General features: G+C 35.1%; 1 protein-coding gene across 10 annotated transcripts in view; it reads right to left on the bottom strand.

Annotated features, from left to right (window-relative positions):
* ABI1 (abl interactor 1) overlaps positions 1–23,662 on the bottom strand; it is a 120,741-nt gene that overhangs the window by 6,397 nt on the left and 90,682 nt on the right. Inside the window, exons 4-9 of one of the 10 annotated variants that reach the window (XM_023194840.2) lie at positions 18,054–18,068; positions 17,228–17,328; positions 15,820–15,960; positions 12,206–12,306; positions 6,151–6,327; positions 2,767–2,853 (exon numbers count right to left, since the gene is read on the bottom strand). In XM_023194840.2, coding sequence (XP_023050608.1) covers positions 2,767–2,853; positions 6,151–6,327; positions 12,206–12,306; positions 15,820–15,960; positions 17,228–17,328; positions 18,054–18,068 — 622 coding nt within the window. The remainder of the gene's footprint in view (positions 1–2,766; positions 2,854–6,150; positions 6,328–12,205; positions 12,307–15,819; positions 15,961–17,227; positions 17,329–18,053; positions 18,069–23,662) is intronic. The other 9 variants (XM_023194841.2, XM_023194833.2, XM_023194834.2 and 6 more) reach the window with 9 other exon arrangements.

The following is a 23,662-nucleotide window of genomic DNA, read 5'->3' as shown; positions in this document are numbered from 1 at the left end:
TCCTGTATGGTAATGCTCACTCTAATACCTATCAAACGGGTCTACAATTAAATTTTCTGCCTCATTCCTAGATCCATTTTATCTTTGTCCATAACTTCCTGTATAAAACTTTTTAATATTATTGAGGAAAGGAAAATGGGTATGGATCCCTCCTGACATCAAACGGCCATAGTTCATATCCTTAGTTTGGCTTAATGTATAAATTATATATGTGGGTACCTTCAATTTACTCTCGGTTTATCACACTAGTTCAATGTTTTCACGAAATTGTCTTTATGTCCAACTGTTGTAAATCTATATGTCTTATCTTCAAATTATGGCAGAAGTCTTGGTTAATCTAATTCTCTGCATAATCATAAAGAGATGTAAACACTACTGACTTTTTTAGAGGCTGGTATCTTAAATTGAAACACTTATTAATGGGCTAACTGCTACATGCATTCATTATCACCCACTTTGAGTGTCATAATAAACTGGGTATTTAAGAGAAGAACACATAAAATTTGTATTTCATAAAACATTTAAAGTACTGATACATATTTTAACACCAATCTTCCTAACATACTTTCAAAGAAAACAGAAACCAAATAAAGTTAGGGAATCTGTGGCACAAGGAGAATCACTGACCCAAGTTCATATGTTTGGTAAAAAGAACCAATACCAAGAGCCTCTTTAGCAAAGACCACACATGCCTAGAATAATGTATACTAATACTGGATTTCTATATAAAGATTTACCAAATAGCTAGTCAGTCACCTTTGGACTCACAAAACTGATGTGCATTATGACTATTTTAAATTATTTCCTAATAATTGTTAGTGGTATGGCAGTTCAAAAGTTCGCACTGGCTGTCTTTAAACTCTGCAGCATTAATAACCAGCAGTTTACCCTTACTCATTTATTTATTTATTTATTTATTTTTTGAGACGGAGTCTCGCTCTGTCGCCCAGGCTGGAGTGCGGTGGCGCGATCTCGGCTCACTGCAAGCTCCGCCTCCCGGGTTCACGCCATTCTCCTGCCTCAGCCTCCAGAGTAGCTGGGATTACAGGCGCCCGCCACCTCGCCCGGCTAGTTTTTTGTATATTTTTTAGTAGAGATGGGGTTTCACTGTGTTAGCCAGGATGGTCTCGATCTCCTGACCTCGTGATCCGCCCGTCTCGGCCTCCCAAAGTGCTGGGATTACAGGCTTGAGCCACCGCGCCCGGCCACTCATTTATTTTTAAAAATAAGATTAACATCTATCTATCCATCCATCCATGGATTTATTTATTTTTGCACTCCTAGGCTGGAGTGCAGTAGTGCGATCATGGCTCACTGCAGCCTTGACGTCCTGGACTCAAATGAGCCTCAGCCTCCCTAGTAGCTGGAACTACAGGCACATGCGGCCACACCTGGCTGATTTTTTATTTTTTGTACAGACAGGGTCTTGCCGTGTTGCCCAGGCTGATTATTCATATCTTTTTAAAGGTCTGCACACATTAGGGTTTTCAAACACATATTAACAGTAAGGATGGCTTACACTCAGAAATGTCAACATTACGAAACAACATTTTATAATAAGCCAATTGGATCACACATTTCCTGAAGGAAGGGGCTTTTGTCTTAAACTGCTGGTATTCTTCACAGAGCCTGGCACATAACATCGAGTACACAAATATTTGACTGGCAGAAGGGAGGGAATGGGGAGAATAACATAACAGGGTCAGCAAAAGCTGAAGAATGGAATTTGCCACAATATATTGTCTTGGAGGATAGGCTGGGCCAAGTGGGTTATTCGTTTGTTCAAACCATCCTGAGATTTATTTTCATGGTGATGGTCCAAATGAAGTAAATTAAAAATAGACCACATTACCATCAATATGCTATTCTAGCATATTATAATTCAGTAAAATAGTGGTATTTTTCACTTTATATAACATTCACTGTGATCATGCAGTTAGGATTACACATCTTCTAGAATTTCAAAAGTAATCAGGCAGTAATATAAACTAGTCTATCCTGATTAAAGCCATATATCCAAAATAACTTCCCCCCAGCCCGCCAAAAAAAAAAAAAAAAAAAAAAAATTCCCTGAACTTCATTCAAGAGAAGAACTAAAAAAGTTAACTGATTTTCATATTCAGAAACAATCTTCATGGGCCTGGATGTAGCCAAAATGTGAAAAGGATGCTAAATTGCTTATCACTCACCCTGAAATGGATAGCATGAATGTAATTTACTTATTCTTGGCCATTCAATCTTATCCTAACAATGAACCTTTACGTAGATTCGGTATCACGTATGTACGAAAATCTGAGGCTACAAAGCTTTCCCTAAAATTTTTTTGTAATTAAGGGGGGAAAACCTGCCCCAATTTCATATTAAATTTAATCTCATAGTATATCTACCTATATCTTGATAAATTTATTAAAATAAAATATGTTTTCTAATTCTAATAACTATTAGAAGCTAAAAGTTCCCATACAATTTGAATTTTTGTGTTTGATTATCTTTTCCTTAAGAATATGTAAAGATCAGATCTCCTGTTTTAGGATCATGTAAAGACATAAGAAAACTGCAGCTTTGAAATTTATATGGGTCAGTAACCATGCACACAAAGAAAAAACTGAAGACCGTGCTCTTCAGTTTCAGTAACATATCTGCACCTATTTTCAAGATCAGATTAGCTTCTCAATAAAAGTAAGGAAAACGATGACTCATCGTCAGCCATGCATGCTATAAGGAGACAGCCTCTACTCTTCCATAGCTCAGTTTTTCCAAACTTACTGTTTTCCTGCACCCTGGCCACGAAGCCTGTGAGAGGTATCTGTGGAGTCAACTGAGGCATAGGGGGAGGGGGTGGAGCAATAGAAACTGGTAGCAACAACACAGTATGGGGGAAGTAAAACAGATAAAGGAAAGAAAAGGAAACAAACAAAAAGCAGAAGTCAGTTACAAGGACCACAAACATAAGTATGCAAAGAACAGTTTGCAAATGAAACAAAACAAAACAAAAAACAAAACAAAAACCTGCAGAACCTTCGAGTACATTTCCCACAAGCAAACCTAAAGGCCAAGTTGTGCTTAGCCAATTAATTAATTTTATAAAAGAACAAATACACTTAATTTAATCCTAATGTTATATTGTTTGGGAAAGATTTAAATTTACCATCACATTCACTTTATTTAGTAAAATAAAATTTTCAAATTATAAGGAAAGACTTCTAAAATAGGTAACAATGAAATACCTACATAGGTTTCCAGAATATTGTGTCTTTGCCATAACTATAACAGGTTTGTCTAGCTTTAAGGTAATGTTGTAAATTGGGACCCAAATAAATAAAACAAATATATAATAGCTGTTTATTTCATATATCAATAAAATATTAATCACAGGTTTCCTTTAAAGACAGTTCTTATTATATATCTAAATTCACACACAGCTCTCCAGGAAAACCTCTTGTTTGTAAAACAAGGTTGTGATTTTTTTCAGTTGGCAATTTTATTTTTAAAAATATCAGTCCTAAATTTACAAGGGAATATATTATGTTAATCATCCAGTTTCATGGGGTATCTCAAAAGTGACTTTTTTATCACTGTTCTGAAAAAGGAAACCTGATCTCCAATAAGTTAAAATATGTAATTCTTTGCATTAATTTTTAACAACTCATTGGATAGCTTGAAACACATTCACATGTATTTATGGAGATGACATAATTGACAGGAAATACCAAATACTCATGTATTAAAAATTATAACATACACTAAAAGTTAAACATTCATATGCTTGTGACTTTGTCTCACTTTAACAAGTCAGTAATTGCCAAAGATTGCTTAGAAAAAGTCAGTAGGACTCGATAGCAAAATTTAGTCTGTTGGTAGTCACCAAGTAGTAACACTAAATTGATAGAGAAAAACAATTTATTGGTTACCAAGGATTAATCAAAAGGTTGTTTCAATTAATCTAACGTGCAAATTCTGTTGGTAAGCATAAAAATTTGAAAGAAGTTCAGTGTTCAAAGAAGTAACAAAGCAATTATGTGCATTAATATTCATTGTATAGCTAAAAATAACATTCAATTCACTATGAAACCAATCCTATTTCATTCTAATATGCTAGAGAAGGCTCTTAAATAAAAGGTTAGAGGTTTTGACTTAAAAACAGAAAACTCTCACAAAGCTAAAAAAGTGTTTAGAAACAACTCTTAGTAACTAGCCATGCTGGTTAGTATGTAATGAAAAAGAAAAGCTATGCTGTGAAGATACTAATCATTACTACATTTAGACAGAAGGGAAAATGTGCACATCAAAACACTAAAACCATTCACATACTACTACTAGTAGTACAACACCAACAGTAACTCAGATTGAAGGATAATTAATTTGACAAAACATAATCATTTATTTAAAATTTTAGGCCAAATTTGCTTTCCAATATTCAAAAGAACGTGGTCATTAATTAAAGTATCCTGTTTGAAAATAATCCATGCAAGCATTGCTAAAATAAAACTATAAAACTATGTATTATATAAAAGAGTCACCAAAAATCCTATTTGCAGAGTAAATTAAATGTCTAAAGTGGGGAAAAGGAAAATGATAAACAAAAAGATGGGATCTAAAAATTCAGAATATGAAAAAAATAAAGTTGACAAAACAAGTGAAGTGAATTATTAGATAATCTAGAATATTTAGACAGACATTGGCTACCTTTTGATACCAAATCTTAGGTAAAATCCTATTTAGTGAAGTTTAACACTTCTCAGTAGCTTTAGTATTTTAGTCTGGATAAAAGCTATATAAATTTTGGGATTACTCGTAAATTTTGATATTTCTGCTAAAGTGGTTTTCAATTCTTAGGAACTTTTGCTATAACGTAATTTATCTTTAAATTTTAAACAAAAAACTAATGAGAACTTTCGGCTGGGCGCAGTGGCTCACGCCTGTAATCCCAGCATTCTGGGAGGCTGAGGTGGGTGGATCACCTGAGGTCAGGAGCTCGAGACCAGCCTGTCCAACATGGTGAAATCCTGTCCCTACTAAAAATACAAAAATTAGCTAGGTGTAGTGGCGGGCGCCTGTAATCCCAGCTACTCGGGTGGCTGAGGCAGGAGAATCGCTTGAACCTGGGAGGCAGAGGTTTCAGTGAGCTGAGATTACATCACTGCACTCCAGCCTTGGTGACAACAGTGAAACTCTGTCTCAAAAAAACACTTTCCCCTAGCTCTGTTTTAAGACACATATACAGGTCATTCATTATAAATACAAAGAGCTTAAAGCAATCTCCTATGTAAATATGGAGAATTCACTGAGTATTAAGTGTTGTTACATAAACTAAAATAACATGTAGCTCTAGAAAGAGCCACAAAAGCCATATAGGAAAGCTTGTCTTAGTCTATGCCCGGCAGGCACAACTGTAAGCTAAAAGCAAACAGTGGACAACAGTTTCATTTCTGATTTTGTTTTCTTTTTTTGCATTGAACATCTTAATATGGAAAGTGATATTAATGACTACCCTACACTATTCTAACTTCCTAACATGATATGCTAAAACTATTTTCTTCTCTTATCAGCTTTTAAACACTGATTGCAATTAGTGTTGAGATGTGCAATTTGAGGTAAACAGAAGGAAATCAGAAGAAATTCCCACCATTAGAATTATTCAAAGACAGAGTAATTAAGCAGGCATCACAAACAGTTTTAATTGGTTTTGAACTCATTTCTGAATAGGTTAATGACCTTAAAAGTGATAGCCAGCAATTTCATTATATTAATTTAAAGGAAAACTTTGACAATGGTTGTGTCTTTAATTTTACCATTACTACGCTGTCTCGAACATGCCAATAAATTCAGTTTATTTCTGCAATGTTTTTGTTCTCTAGTTTTACTTATGTAATAAAATAGCATATTAAAGTTAAATTTTAGTATACTCAATATAGACATATCTTGATAAATTTAGTTAAATATACTTGATAAGTCTAAATTTTGGAAGAGAAAGTGGTAAGCGATTACTCTTAAAATGATATGATTCAAGGACAAAATCCTAAAACAAAAATAAACATGAAACAGCATGGTTTTCAATTGTTGTCTATCACTGGCAAGAATAACAGTTTCAAATAATTTCCTTCAAAAGGAGCTCCACTGTTGCTGTATGCCTGCAAAGCACAAGCTTACTTGAATTTTGAGAATAAAGTGGACCTCCATTAACATGAGGCTGAGCAGAAAATTGAGCAGTCACAGAGGGAGTTCGTCTGTATCCACCAGAAGATGTCGAAGAAGTAGTAGAGTTGTGTCGAGATATCTGCCTGGTCATTGTGCCATACTGGGAACCAGGAGCTGAGCCCGGGGCTGCTGAAAAGCATTAGTCAAAGGCAACCAACAAAGAGACTTGAGCATTGTAATCACCTTAGATGGCAGAACAAAGCAGGAGGGGGCCTCCGTAAGAAATATTTATTACTTTTTCAAGACCAAGGCACAAAATAAAGACAAAAGTAAAGATAAAAATCAAGTAACTTTATCTCCAAAGTCAAAAACAGAGAGAAAAAAAACAGCTGCATGGAAAGCTGTAAAAGTAAGTAAGTAATATTCCCAAGCTTTTAAAAAACATAATCCCAAATGATACTTTGCTAATATTATATATAATTTTTTTGTACATTTTCAAATATATAGCTTTTATATGTAAACTGTCTTTCCAATAAAATAAGTACCAAAAGACAGTGTGAGGTAGAAAGCATCAGTCTTTAGATGTAAGTAGATTCATGTTTGGTTTACAAACTTCTTCCTTTCCACTGACAAAACTTTCAGAATTTTGATTCACATTGTAAGACTCTATCTAGCCAAATCCAAGTTAAACAATAAATTTTTATTTACTAGTATTTTTGAGTTTTTATTGAATTAGCAGTTATTAGTATCAATACATATTAAGTAAAACCATTTTTTAAGAAAAGTACCATTTCTAGTTTCAAAGCACTTTCATGTAATGTCAGATTTGTTGTAGATCTCCAAATTTTTAAGAGTAACATACATTTTCCCTATTAAATTTTTATAACTGACAAAAGCAGAACATTTTTTGACTCTACAAAATAAGGCATTTTAAGGGAGTTTTGTTTAGAAAATCTATTCTCTTTCTCCACGCCTGGAGAGCTTCTTTTCCATAGTACATCCAAAGCATCTGCTTTTTTAAAAGAAAATTAGCATGCTCATATATAGATTTTCATCAGTTAATATTGAAACTGATGAAAATATTAATACTTAACATTGTATTAAGTGTCATCTTTCCCAACATTTCAAAAGTTTCATATTTAAAACGTTAATAGAGTTCAAAGCCTCTAAAGTTAACTATACTTTCCAAGGTTAACGTCGGGATTATTATTCTTTTCCTTGCCCCATATAAACAACAAACAATGACAGAGTGAGTAAAAAGCCAGCATCCTAGTTTATCTTCATTCAGTTGTCTAATCATTCTTAGAGGTCACACAAGGTATTAGATAAAACCATACAGCAGAGGTTGTTCATTAAGACAACTGCTGATCTAACATTTTGGAACTCCCAAGTTATAGGCAGTCACTAATTATTTGAATCATCCACATGCTCATTTTCTAAATAGAAAACAGTTTAAAAATAATTGTCTATTCAAAAGCCTTCGTGAATAAGTAATTTTGGACAGCTAGGTTTTTCCAGAGAGCCAAGAAATAAGCATTTAAGGGCCAGGTGTGGTAGCTTATGCCTGTAATCCCAGCACTTTGGGAGGCCGAGGCAGGCGGATCACCTGAGGTTAGGAGTTTGAGATCAGCCTGGCCAACATGGCGAAAACCCGTGTCTACTAAAAATACAACAATTAGCCAGGCATGGAGGCACACGCCTGTAATCCCAGCTACTCAGGAGGCTGAGACAGGAGAATCACTTGAACCCGGGAGATGGAGGTTTCAGTGAGCCAAGATTGCACCACTGTACTCCAGCCTGAGTGACAGAGCAAGCCTCCGTCTCAAAAAAAAAAAAAAAAAAAAAAAAAAAGAGTAAGTCTTTAACTGTTTTTGTTTTTAGTTTTTTATTTTGGGTAAAGAGTCTGACTCTGTCGCCCAGGCTGGAGTAGAGTGGTGGGATCACAGTTCACTGCAGCCTCAACCTCCTAGAGTCAAGCAATCCTCCTACCTCAGCCTCCTGAGTAGCTGGGGATACAGGAGAGCACCACCAAACCCAGCTAATTTTTTATGTTTTGTAGAGACAGAGTCTCACTATGTTGCCCAGGGTGGTCTTGTCCTGGGCTCAAGCAATCCTCCCACCTTGGCCTCCCAAAATGCTGGATTACAGGTGTGAGCCACCACGCCCAGCCAACTATTTTTAATAGAAATCTCTGTAAAAGGATTTTACATTTCTCTGGCTTGTATAAAAAAGTGTATAGAATCCGAGTTATTTTTGTTGGTGATTCAAGAACAAAAGCCAATCATTTAGCAATTCTGAGCCTATTTTAGAATTTAACATTTTATCATAAAATAAATAATGCCAAACAGTGTGTGACTTATATGCATCATTATGTGTTATACATGTGAATTATACACATACATGTGTGTATAAAAAAATCTAAATAATATATACAGCTCAAGAAATCGAATATTAACAAGATCACTGAGGCTTCCTGTGTGCTCCTTTCCTGGATTCCGACCCCCACAAGGTGTATGTTAAACATTCTCTTTCTTTTGTAAATAGTTTTTACCATATATATATATATACACACATACACATATATAACCTTAAACAATACACACAGTTTTTACAAATTTATAAACTTTTGTAATGGAATGAATCTATACATATTGTTGAACTTTTTTTCTTGATAATATTTTCAAAAATTCATCCATGTGACTATGTATATCATTCATTTTTGCTATTTTATTTGTATGTAAATATATCATAATTTATTTATCCATTCTACCACTATTAGACATTTTGGTTTTATTGAGATTTGTGCTATCGATACTACCACTATGAACATTCCTAAATATAATTCCTGAATCTCTAGGACAGTGGTTCTCAAACTTCATCATTGATCAGTATTTCTTCTTAAGGCCTTGTGTTTTGTTTAAGATGGGGTCTCATTCTGTCACCCAGGCTACAGCACAGTGGCACAATCTCAGCTCTCTGCAACCTCCACCTTCCAGGCTCAAGCCATCCTCCCACCTCAGCCTACCGAGTAGCTGGGGCTACAGGCATGCACCACCATGCCCGGCTAAATTTTTTGTATTTTTTGCAGAGATGAGGTCTTGCTATGTTGCCCAGGCTGGTCTCGAACTCCTGGATCAAGCAATCCGCCTGCCTCAGCCTCCCAAGGTGCTAGGATTACAGGCGTGAGCCACCGTGCCCGGCCTGACAGCTTGTTATAATACAGACTGCTGGGCCCATCCTCAGTTTCCAGACTGAAGTAGGTCTAGAAGGGACCTGTGAATTTGTATTTCTAACTAGTTCTCAGATACTGATTGTCTGGGGATGACACTCTGAAAACCACTGCTCTAGGACAGCAGTTTTCACACTTTTTGGTCTTAGGGTCCATTCTTAGACAACCCCAAAAGCCTTTTGTTGACATGGGTTATAGCTGTAGATAATTACATTAGATACTAAAACTGATAGATCTTTAAAACATATGAATACACAAGTACACATTTCATTAGGAGTCAAAGCAATGACTTTATCATACTTCATGCAGCTTCTAGAAAATTCCATCATATAGTTATAACAGAATGAGAATGAAAAGGACAAATAATGAATAGAGCTCTGACCTCAAAAACTCCATGAAAGGATCTTGGTAATCCTCAGGGGTCCCTTAACCATATTTTGAGAACTAGTGTTCTAGGGTAAATACGTAGAAATGAAATTGATAAATCTAGGGTAGGTATATGTTCAACTTGACTAGGTAACAACAAATTACTTTCTGAAGTGAGTGTACACATTAATAAACTCCCACCAGCAATTTGCTTTCCTCACCAACACTGGTACTAGCAAACTTCTACCTTTTAACCTGTCTGCTGGATATAAAATAGTATTTCACTGTGGTTTTAATTTTAATTCTCCTGATTATTAACTGGGTTGAGGCCATTTTTTTCTCACAGATTTTCTACTAACAATTTCTATTCCTAGGGTCTTCATTTTATTACCTCCTTTCTCTCTTTTCCTTGGTATGTGCAAATGTTTTGAAAAGATACGCTGTTAGACAGCTTTATTTCACCTAACCTGAAACTCAGCTCTCATTATTTGAACACCTCATTATCCATTTCTACCCAGATTACTGCGATTGTGTATATCTAGACTCATTGGTTTTTACAATGACATTTAAAATACATTTAAAATTCCTTATATGCTCAGTTCAGTCATCCCCAACTTGTGAACAATTTAAATGCATTTTATCAAGAAAACTATTTCATGGCACCCTGAGATGTCATAAAAACTGGGCCACATCAGAGTTTTTCAAACTATGATCCACAGGAAAGCCTCAGAGTACCCCATCCCACACGTATCATTTGCCTTTCAATTTTTCTCCTCCTGTCCCCACCTTCACCCTGATCCTTTGACTGTTGTATATACCAGAGAGTTCCAAATTAAGTTTCACTTGTGCTGGGCGGGGGGATTAGACTAGAAAAATCTAAACAAACAACAAATAAAAAACACATTAAGTTGGTTATAAACCAAGCATTTCATATTATAGAAAAAGTTGTTTTATATTTGTTTACTGTGTAAGTGCAGAAGCCTTTCACCAGAAGTTAGTGATATTAGATTTAATACTTTAATCTTTGTATTATCACCTGCAACCTAATTAACTATAAATGCTAGCACTCTACTAGCACAGAGGAGTTTATTATGAATTATGTAAAGTGAGTTCAATGGCTGCAATGGCTATGCAATCTCACCTATCACAGTGCTCACTGGGAGAAGTGGTGCCAGAGGTGGTGCTGGTGGAGCTCCAGAAGGAGGAGGGACAGAAATGTTTTCTAATAAAATAGTTTATAATTCAGGTCAGAGTACAAGAAAAGAAAACTCAACATTTTGAAACAGCAAGAAAGTACAATATATTGGAAATAAAAAGAAAAAAGATACCCACATATAAAGCATGCTCAAATGAGTATGAATTTTGCAGGTAAAGAGGCTACCAAATTTATACCTGCCTTAACTATCAAATATGCCTATGTTTATAAGTGGCTTTTTCTCCTTTTTCAAAAATATGCTTGAAAAGCTAAGAATTTTTTTCTAACATTTTTCATTATCATATTTTAAAAATATACATTTTTAACAATATAAAAAGTCTCCATTTCATTTACTAAAACTCAAGAGGCTAATTTAATGCCCTCCAAGGATTTTTGAAATTTTCATACTTTCTGAAAGTAAAATAACTTTCCTATCTTCATCTTATTTTACATGTATTGCATTTTATTGAAATATATATTGAATATCACAGATAAATGTAGTAAAGTCACAAAATAAGCAAACACCAGAGCAGATACTGGCCTGCAAGGCAACAGTAAAACTCCTAGAAACATAATTCACCTTTATAGACACTGATTCTCCAGCTGGAGTATCATACAATACTGGTTTGCTCTTGAAATAATAAATGCCATTCTTGACTAGTATGCTAGGCAAATACAGTCAGCCCTCCATATCCATGGGTTCCTCGTCCCTGGATTCAATCAATAATAGATCAAAAATATTTCGGGGAAAAAAGGGGATGGCTACATCTGTACTGAACATGTGCAGACTTATTTTTCTTGTCACTATTCCCTAAACAATACAGTGTAACTATTTAAGTAACACTTACATTGTGTTAGGTATTATAAGTAATCTAGGGATGATTTAAACAATATGAGAGGATGTGTGTAGGTTATATGCAAATACTACACCAGTTTATAGAAAGGACTTGAGCATCCATGCATTTTGGTATCCGCAGGGGACCTTGGAACCAATCCCCTGTGGACACTGAGGAATGAATACATTTCTAAAGCAAAATGGCTAACAAAAAGTTGTTTAACAAAACTACTTAATATACAGTATATATAAGAAACAGCTGGCGAAATCCTATAGACTTTGTGAAAAACAATCTAAAAACATTGTTAAATTTGTTATCAGCCTTTAACCTAGCAACAATCACAAATTTAATTATTTTACTCAATGTGACTAATTTATTTCAGCCTTCCACAATAAAGCTCATTAATATCCTGTATTAAACACAGATTAATAAATAACACACCTGGTCCAATAGTGGGTGGCGAAGGTGTAGGCACAGCAATGGGAATGCCAATACTACTGCTACCACTGTTTTCTCGACTTCCACTTCCTCCACTACTTCCACTGAAAAGAAAAAAAAAATTGTGAAAAACCAATTCTAGAGACATATTTAAAAAAAACTGTAATCACCCAAGGCCACTGAATACTCCTTTTATGTCATAGAGTCATCCCTCAGTATCCTTGGAGGATTGGTTTCAAGAACCCCCTTGGATACCAAAACCCATGGATGTTCAAGTCCTGCAGTTGGCCCTACAGAACCAGCGGATATGAAAAGTCGGTCTTCCGTATCCACAGGTTCTGCATCCCACGAATACTGTATTTTCAACCTGAGACGGGTTGACTCTGGGAACGCAGAACCTGAGGAAGGAAGGGAGGGAGGGAGAGAGAAATCGGGGAAGGGAAGGAGGGAGGCAGGAAGGGAAGGAGAGACGGAGGGAGAGAGGGGAGAGGGAGGGAGGAAGGGAATGGGAGGGTGTGTGTGTGTAACAAGAATTTTTTTAACTATTCATCACAAACCTTAATCCTAATATTTGAAATGGTTTCCTCTACTTCTCAACCTATCTGGAACCAATATAATGATAACACAGTACTTAAAACCATCTCTGCTGAAATATTTATCACCAACAAAATCTTACAGTACAATGAGTCAACAAGTGTTTATTCAAAACCTGCTATGAAGAGCAGTGAGCAATGCAGTCATGAACCACACCGTCTGAAGCTCATAATGGGAAAACTGACATGAAAAGGTAATGTAACAGATACAACAAAAGAGAAAGTACAAATAATGTGGAAGTAAATTACAAGGGTAATCCATTCTAGTCTAAAATTAATATGACAACTTCCTCTCATCTCAAAGAAAGGTGATAACACAGACATTTTCTGGAAAATAAGCATAATGACAAAGAAAGATAATAGTGAAATTTCAGTGTGGTCATTCTAGAATAGTTGCTACTGATAAACTCTAACCAACTCCTCACTACTATTCTACTTCCTGTGGATGTACTGTCCTGTTAGCTCTAGGACGTGGCTCTCTCTAGTTGTTTCTAGTAAGGTATGGCACAAACAACTAGATCTTGTGCCATCTAGTTGTTTATAGTAATGTGTGTACATGTGTAAAAACATATATTTGTGCACACGTATCCTTACGCTCCCTATTATGTTTTAAAATCTACATGATTTCCTCAATGAGCCCAGAAATTTAAAGGGCAAAGATTTGCAATGCCTGGATAAGATTTTTATTTTCTTCTGCAATATGATCATTCTATAATTAGATTATCATATGCTAATGGAAGAAAAAGAAAAAAGCCATTTATATAACAGACACAGCTTAGATGTGAAGACCTCCCTAACTCCCTCAAGCCAGGTGATCAGTACTTAGCTTTGTGCCATCACTGCATCACAGACATGAGTATTTATCCTCTTATTATGCTCCTCTTCAATTACTGTCTTTTTTCCAACAAGGGGTTGGCAAAGTACAGCCTGTGGGATAAAACTGGTCCATTGCCCAATTTTTACTACCTGTGAGTTAAGAATGTTTTTTATATTTTTTAATAGTTAAAAAAATCAAAAGAGGAATAATATTTTGTAACACATTAAAATTATATGAAATTAGAATGTCAGTGCTATAAATAAAGTTTTACTGGAACATCGCCGCATTCATTTACGTATTGTCAATGGCTGCTTTTGTGCTATAATGACAGATCTGAGTAACTGCAACAGAAACCATATGGCCCACAAATCCTAAAATATTGACAATCTGGCCCTTTATAGAAAAAGTGTGCTGATTCCTGTTCTAATAGAATGAGCTCTTGAAAAAAGAACTATGCCTTCTTGGCAAATGCCTAATATCTAATGAAACAACACTTAATAACTGTTTGTTGAGTATGATTAAACTATGCTTCCACTATAGAGAAAACCTATACTTTGATCCAATAGTTCAATAACAACAAAGAGAACAATTTTGTTCCTCAAAGAACCTGACTTGATACAGTATCTGCAGATATCAACTTAACAATTTGTTTACTAACAGTGGCAATAGTAATAAATACCACTTACCTAGCATCTCGCATCTTGATATACCCTATTTAGTGGAATACCCATAAATCATTTTGATAAGTTCTCTCTCATTTACCAACCTAAGAGTGAAGGCAAGAGAGAGGCTCCCTGCCCACGTTATTAAGTGAGAGAGAAAACTAAAGAATAAAACAAATTTGGTTATAAAATAAATTTATCTGGTTTTATAAAGCACTCAAAAATTGAAGTGGCTACATTTTGGGGGAAGAAGGTCAAGGCAATAACTGGGAAGGAGCTTGAGAGGCTTCTGGGTTGCTGATAATGTTCCATTTTCTGATCTGGGTGACGGTTATATGAGTGTGTGTCCATACTTAATAAAGTGGATACTTTTCTGAATGTTTGTTATACTCTGTAACTAAATTTTTAAAAATCCACTGGGTAATTGATTTTTAGGACATTCAAAAATAATAAATACAAGGCCGGGAGCGGTGGCTCATGCCTGTAATCCCAACACTTTGGGAGGCCGAGGTGGGCAGATCACCTGAGGTCAGGAGTTAAGAGACCAGCCTGGGCAACCTGGTGAAACTTCATCTCTACTAAAATATAAAAATTAGCCGGGCATGGTAGCGTGCCCCTGTAATCCCAACTTCTCTGGAGGCTGAGGCAGGAGCATTGCTTGAGCCTGGATGGCAGAAGTTGCAGTGAGCCGAGATCGCGTCACTGCACTCCAGCCTGGGTGACAGAGCTAGACTCCATCTCCAAAAAGATAATAATAATAATAATAATGATAATATAACATATTCTAGTATACTGATTCTCTTGAAAGTCTCCCTCAGATTTAACTTCAATCTTCTTTCCTTCAATCTCTGAAAGTTTAAATCACGTTGTATAATTCCTAGGATATTTAATCTTTTCTCCAAAAGTATTTGAGTGGTTTGCCTTAAATTTTTTTTAAAGAGCATTTTAAAACATTCTTAGGGCCAGGCACGGTGGCTCACACCTGTAATCCCAGCACTCTGAAAGGCCAAAGTGGGTGGATCACCTGAGGTCGGGAGTTCGAAACCAGCCTGACCAACATGCAGAAACCCTGACTCAACTCAAAATTAGCTGGGTGTGGTGGCACAGGCCTGTAATCCCAGCTACTTGGGAGGCTAAGACAGGAGAATCGCTTGAACCTAGGAGGCAGAGGTTGCAGTGAGCCGAGATTGCACCACTGCACTCCAGCCTGGGCAACAAGAGCAAAACTCCGTCACAAAAAAAAAAAAAAAAAAAAATTCTTTAGTCTTAACCCAAAGAGTCTGATAGAGTCTGTACCTCTATCAAAAGGAGGAAACACAAACAATCCATTAATAGTACAAACAGGTGTTTTAAAATCTTAAAAAAAAAAAACAGAAGTTATAACACAAATTTACAGGATCATATATAATATTATTCCCCCAACTTTCACATTTGATATTAGCATTAGAGTGGCACTTCACCTTTACTCAGCACCTCCATAGGAGTTTGTCACCAGTCAGTTACACCCACTTTAGAGATGTTCAAATACTCAACCTAAAGGCTTACCTGTGTGTCCTTGGTCTCTGATTTAAAGATGCTGTCCTGCCTGGACTATGCTGACTTCCAAGCCTAGCAGGACTCGTCATATAGTCATTAGGAACTGTTGGGGGTTTAACAGGTTCCAGGGTTTTGTAAGGAGTATTCCGTCTAAAGAAGCATAGTGGAAAAAGGAATAATGAATAAAAAAGATAAAATTGTATTTTTCCCAAAAATATGTGAGTCTCCCTTTGTGACCATGTATACCAGGATTTAAAAATATACATAACAAAGTTTGTAATTTTAAAAAATATTCTTCACTGGGATATACGAATTTTGTTATTTTAACATGAAAACTAAAATTTGTTTCCTTTTCCTAAGAAAAACATAGGAAAGAGTAATTTAAAGTCCTAACCTTATTTCTAAAAAATTATGGTTATAATTTTTTAAATGCTCAGTAATATTTTAAATGTACATCATTTAAAAGTACTTTAAAATGTACATCATTCTCAGTCCAGTCACTCATAAGCCACTGTTCTCTAAACAGGAAGCTAAATTTCTTTACATAGGAAGCTGCAACTTATTCCTACCTCAATATGGCAATAGAGACATACATTCTAATCATTAATTTCTCAATAAATGATTTTGACTTTTTTGTTTAATAACTTCATTTTTTTTTTTCAGGGGCAGAGGGTTTAATTGATAAAAATGAAAACTAAGACCTTCTTAAAAGAAGACTGATTGTTGAACAACGCCTCCACCAAAAAATAAGAAATCCAATATAATATTCCCAGTGTTAAGAAAAGCAACCTTAAAGAAATGTAATGCCCTGGCAAGTATTTGCTATATTTAGTACACTGAGAATTAAGAAGGAAGAAGCCACTGTGATCTTTTCTACTTGTCCAAATGGCCTTCCCATGGAGCTACTCTAGTATAAAGAGGCCTAAGAACACCAGCAGAAGCATAGTTACAAATAAAGTGCATAGTTTCCTAAAGTAAAGAGTCCCTAAGTCTCAGACACCAATAGGGGAAACAGAAGAGCTGCGGACTAAGCCACACTACACAAAAGCAGACCACTGGTCCAAGTTCTATAATATAGATACTGTAAACACATGCAAAGGCACCATTTGGAATGCTCTAATCATTCCATTTAAAACAAGTCAGATTTATATTTTTTAAAAATTAGATGACAAAAAAATAAACAAGGCCATTTATACATATATAAAAACTTTCCTGGTACAGATTTTAGAGAGTATTATAAAGCCAGCAAATTCATTTGGGATTCTGTTCAGAAAAATAGGAATTAAAATAAATTTGTAAAAGGTAGTGTCACATAGAGAAGGTAGTGTGGCATGGATCCCATACACTTACTTAAGTCACAGAAACATCTTTTCCTTTAGCATATGAATTCTTTCGTAAAATGTAGTTGAATTCTTACCCCAGTGTTCCCCGGCCTGACATGGGAGGACTTGGCGGTTTCTGAGTAGGAGGATTTGTTCTCGACAGTGTGCCAGTTCTTGCAGGCTGGTTATTTCCGTGCTAAAATGTAGAAAGAAATGCTTTTATTTTTATATCAAATTGTTCTCTTTGTGTTTTAACACCATGTATTATTTTTTTTTAATATCAGAATGTGAATTAAGGATTCCCAGACAGTTTGAATAAAGACTTTGGTACTACAGTTTAAAAAGTCAAGGAACCACTTGCACTTGGTTTTCCTATTATTTTATGCCATTCATATCACATTGTAGCAAAATACATGTGAGATGACTGGACTGTTTATCTTATTTTATTGTTAAACATGTTCACTGAGATCAGACTTATCTGCATTCAAACACTGGGTTTCCTACAACTTTTTGAAATATGTGCATGAACATGAACTATAGATCTTGTCAATTTGCTCAAATACCCATCTGAAAAATCATCTTCATCCTAACAATTCAGTAACAAAGTCACATATGATGTCTGGGAAACCTCCTAATTGTAAGTCAATGAAAGCAAGGCAACTACCGAAAAATGAGCAAAGCAATAAATGTTAGCAAAATTAATGTTCCTATATAAACGTAGATGTCAATATATCTTTGATATATTAACACAGCCAAGCTAAATGTTGCTTATTTGAACTGAATTTGAGTATATTTAATCTACATAAATCCTACAGGGAAAAGCAGACAGACATAAGAAGAGTTTTCAAATTTTAGTGGCTCTGCAGCCTCTATCAATACAGAGGAAATACTGTGGATCAAATGATAAGTAATGGCTCTTACCTTGGCTTTTAGCCACTTTACGTTGGCAAAAAAAGAGGGGGAAAAAGTAGACATTAATGCTAGGTAAGTTATATCTGATAGGACAGGTTTACATTTACAGTTATTCAATTCATATTAACAAGCTTTTTTCCAGCCATGTTTCAAATACTTTGTAAAGAAAAAGATATCCGTAAGTACTGGGGAAATACTTATGTGTTTCACATATTTTTCAAAAGAATTATACTCATAAGGAAAGCACCACTTAATTATTCCAATCTCATGCAGGCTCAATGATTTTTTAAGTCAGTATTTTATCCTATGGAGCTAATCCAACCGAATCACAGATGATTTAAAAAATATGTTCATTTAAATACACACACCACAACACATTAGATGTGAAGCTATTTAAACATATTGGTGCATAATACCTAACACTTTACTGGATAATGAATGTCCAAGTATGAGTATTCATTACTTCAATGGTAGTATAGTTTAAAAAGTGATAAATTGCAAATGTTAAAATGCAAAACCACACATTGCTTTCAAAAATGAAAAAAGGACCTAGTATCTCGAAGCTTAAAAAAACTCATCATGCACAGTGATAACTTAGCCAGATTCTAACAAAGAAATAAACAAACAGGGTCTGGAAAACTCTCTCATTCCTAGCTTCTGAACCCCAATCCTGAGCAGGTCAACACTAATAGGAAGTTCTAAGTACCTTTAGGACTAAGTTTTCATCTGAGCCAGTTAAGTCAAAATTCAAAGTTGAAGAAAAGTTGTTTTGATCCCAAAGGCTCCTTTATTAAAGCTGACTAGCCTACACAACATGAAACAATGTGTGGAGTCCTAAAGCATCACTACTTGTACAATGCCACTAAAAAATACATATCTTCCGGTTTTAGAGTCTAATTTTTTATAGATTTGGGGCCTTCAAGTTTTTTTTAATAACATCTGACATTCTCAACAAGTAACTATCGTTTTTCAGGTAGCCACAAGGCAATACCAAAGGAAAACATCCAAAGGAGAGATGTGGTATCTCTTGGATAGATTCTCATTTATAGAAACTGTGCCAGAAATATGGTACACTTCAATGTTTGTTTAAAATGATATTGCTTACTTCTATCTGGAAATAACATCTGGCACCCTACCAACCATGACATTTCACACCTAAAGAATAAAATTTGAGTAACACTATTAGAATCCTTGAAGATAAAATATACTAATGTATACTTCAGCATCTGTATTACGATATATAATATACTTACATACCAATGTATATCTTATAATGTATATACATAATACACTAAATACTATCCTAAAATAACTAAGAAAATATTCTAAATATATCCACGTATCTCCCTTCATTTGTCATTTCAAGTGGATAAGAAACAAAAAAAAAGCATTCAAGTATAAGTTGGTCCCAAATGGAAAGAATAAAAGAATTAGATTGGGGATGAAAATTCTACTTGAACTCTGTGCTACTATGCAACGGTGTAAGCTTTAACCTCTTATGAAGTTCAGCCTCCTCTATTAAGTGTTATTATATATGCAGATGTGTCAATGTTGGCGAGTGTTAGTAGGAAATAACCTCTGTATCTTACATCTCAAAATACTAATATTTTTGTCAGAAATCTATAAAATTTTTCCATTTAAATATCCTCAAAACATATCCAAAATGAAACCGTTTTTTATTTCCTTAAGATCTCATTTCAGGCTAGGCACGGTGGCTCTTGCCTACAACTCCTGGCACTTTGGGAGGCCAAAGCAGGTGGACTGCTTGAGCCCAGGAGTTTGAGACCAGCCTGGGCAACACGGCGAAATCCCTTCTCTTGAAAAAATAAAAATAAAAAATTAGCCAGGCACAGTGGCGCATACCTGTAGTCCCAGCTACTTGGATGGCTGAGGAGGGAGGATCACTTGAGCCCAGAAGGTTGTGAGCTGTGCTTGAGCTACTGCACTTCAGTGAGACCCTGTCTCTTTTTAAAAAAGATCTCACTTTGTTTCCTTAACATTTACCTTTATGGATGACTAATTTCACCAATTGCCTGGAATCTGTTTGAAATTCCCTTTGATTCCTCCCTATCTTCTAAGTACATCATAGTTTTGTATGTCATAGGCACTAAATGTCTAATGTTAATTCTTTTTTTCTTTTTTTTTTTTTTTTTGAGACAGAATCTGGCTGTTTTCCAGGATGGAGTTTAGTGGCGCCATCTTGGCTCACTGCAACCTCCGCCTCCCGGGTTCAAGCGATTCTCATGCCTCAACCTCCCAAGTAGCTGGGATTACAAGTGTGTGCCACTACACTTGGCTAAATTTTGTATTTTTAGGAGACAGGGTTTTGCCACGTTGGCCAGGCTGGTCTGGAACTCCTGGCCTCAAGTGATCCTCCCTCCTGAGCCTCCCGAAGTGCCAAGATTACAGGCATGAGCCACTGTGCCCAGCCAAGGCCAATTCTTTCTTTGAAATGATTCTTAACTCACTCCTCTGCTTTATAAATTAAAAAAAAAAAAAACATTCCTATGTAAATATTATAAAGCTTTAGTTTCTACACTGTTTAAAAAAATTAATCAGAAAGCCATTAAGCTGAGACAGCTCCCGCATTCTGGGTTCCTACTTAGGCAAACCAAAACACAACTGAGAGTAACTTAATAAGAAACCTCCAACTAACCTCTAACTAGGAACTTTACTAATCAGAAACCACAATTAACTTCTAACCAATCAAATATTTTGCTTGTCTTGCTTCTTTGAACTTTCCCCTGCTTCATGTCTCTGTGGTCTGAAGCTGCCCGATTCATGAATCACTGTAAACTCAAACTCCAAAAAAAGTAACGTACCTAAGTTTATCTTTGAAAACCAATAAAAAAATCTAACAACTCCTAGATCACATAATCTTTTGAAGCTTAAAAACAAGCACACAAGCACACACTAATCCAGTCATCCCTTGGTATCAAGAAGGCTTGGTTCCAGGACCCCCATGAATACCAAAATCCAAGGATGCTCAAATCCGTCATATAAACTGGTGTAGTATTTGCATATAACTAACACTACCCTTCAATATACTTTACATCATCTCTAAATTACTTACAATACCTAATACAAGGTAAATGCTATGTAAACAGTAATTATATTTATTTGTATTATTTTTTATTCTTGTATTGTCCTTGTATTTTTTACTCTTTTTCTTTCTGGATTTTTTTTTATCCAAGGTTGGCTGAATCCACAGATAGAAACCTAGAGATACAAATGGCCAACTACATATGAAAAGTCCTTTGTAAATTATGATCCAGGCTGTTAATTATTATTAGTGTTCATCAAAATAAATGTAAATTTCTTTGCTAAGTATTCAAGCCTTCCCTATTCTAGCTTCCTCTCAAACCTTGTGCTCACTTACAAAGATCATCTTCTTTTCATTCTCCTTTATGAATATGTTCTGGTAGTTTCTCTATGCTGGGATTCTCTTATACATATCTTATTATTATTCCCAAAAATCAAACCAGATTTACTTTGGGATATTTTGCATATTTTTAAATTCCTATTAAACTAACATGTACCATTTATTTCACAGCATAAAATGCATTAACACAGTAAATACTATTTAAATAAAACCCAGGTATATTTAAATACAAATACCAAAACACTAAAATTTATATCACAAAATAAGAAAATGCAATGGAATATTAATCTTGGAGTATTGCAATCGTAAGCATAAAGCCTAGTAGCTATAAGAAAAATATTATTTAGATATAATTTAAAAAATTCTGTATGTATATTTTTTAAATACCAAAAAACATCAAAGTCAAAAGCCAAACAGCAATATGAGTAAATAGTTGCCAATATATGAGTGGCTTCTAACTCTTCAAACAGAAAAAAAAGGACTCTGACAAGTCAGTAAGAAAACAAACTTCTAAACAGAAAAGTGGGCAAAAGATACAAAAATAATTTGAAAGCTGTAAGCAGTGTCTCACTATCCTCAAAACACTAATTTTAAAATAAACTTAAACTTAAACTTTTCCTTCTAATAATTTTGGCCTGGCAACTGTTCATTAACTACTACCAAAATTTCTACCTTCACACATCTCTACAACGCTCTGGAAATATTTAAGCCAACAATGATCCTTTAGAGAGAACACAAAACTAAGAAAACAAAGCAGCATTAAGACTACTCGGGAGAAGCAATTTTGTGTATGTGTGTATTTTTCAGTCACAGAAACAAACTATAGACAAATATGCCAAATAATCAGCTTCTAAAATATATTCTTCTCACAGACCATGCACGTTCATCCCTCGCCAAAAACATATTTTAAAATAGCCTGCATAACAATGTGAATGTACTTAATGTCACAGAACTATACACCTAAAAAGAGTTAAATGGTCATTTTATGTTATGTATATCTTACTGCAATAAAAAAATCTAAAAACAAAAAACAAAGCCCCCCACCCTTGTGTCTAATGTATCCATATTATGGCTAGAAAGCAGATTTCCAAAATTCACAGTCCTATACTTTCAGCGTATATTATGCTGTTTATATCTCCCACTTACGCATATACGATGAAATAGTTAAATTTTCTCATCCAAAACTTCCTTGTAAAATTTGGATTCATTTTATACTCAGCTAAGTGCTATGTCTTGAACTGTTAAATACAACTACTAGTTGAGGGATGAGGTAACAGAAGATATTCACTACTATAATGACAGAAAAAAATTTTTAATGAATGTGTACTGCTTTGGTAGGAATAATCAAGGTGAGGCAAAATGGGGAGAAGTGGGTGTGAGTGAGTGTGTGTGCGTGCGTGTGTGCACGTATACAGGTATATATGTATACATACATGCATGCACGAACATATTGTTTTTCTTTAAATCTCAAGGTGGATAGTAACACAAAAGACATTTTCCCCAGATTCTCAAAACTCCAACCCCAGAGATCAGTCTAGTTTAAAGCACCTTGAATTAAAACTGAATTTCAGTTCTTATACAAGCCTAGCCACATCTCTGAATAAAAATACAAGAAATAAACAAGCAGTCTCCTCTGCATTTGCAATGTGTTCCAATTTTATATAAATTTACAGACATAAAAAGTGAAGAGGAGATTCCAATACTCTCAGAGAGGAATAGAATAAAGGTTAATGCTTTCAGCTATACTCCTCTCTCAACCAGGAACCCCAAAAAATCCAGAATGTAACAGATCTAGCAACAGCACCAGTCAGATCAATCAGCTAGGACAAGCTTCAAGATTCTAGCTGACTCCTTAACAACTTAAAAAATATTCTGAAGACCAGAATCCAAATCAAACAGTCCTCTTAGAAAGGAACTACCAAATTTCAAAGGAATAGTTTATCCTGAGCAGAGACAGCGAAAGAATTTAGGTCATTCCAAATGCTTGCAAAATGACCCATAAATACCAAAAAGCTGACACACTACAGGTATCCTTCAAGATCAGCTAATTTTTCATACTTAGAAATAAACACAGGCAACACATCATCTCTCTCCTGAAAATCTGTGGTTTTTTTTTTTTGCGGGGAGAAGGGTGGGGGGTTAAGACAAAATTACATACAATTTTCATTTTTTAATAAGTTGCTGGCATTACATACACACACAGGTATACAAATATATATACATATTTAGAAATGAA

The sequence above is a fragment of the Piliocolobus tephrosceles genome, chromosome 9 (assembly GCF_002776525.5).
Source record: "Piliocolobus tephrosceles isolate RC106 chromosome 9, ASM277652v3, whole genome shotgun sequence".
Taxonomy (NCBI): Eukaryota; Metazoa; Chordata; class Mammalia; order Primates; family Cercopithecidae; genus Piliocolobus; species Piliocolobus tephrosceles.
The sequence above is the reverse complement of the archived record's forward strand: the minus strand, read 5'-3'. Positions and strand labels throughout refer to the sequence as shown.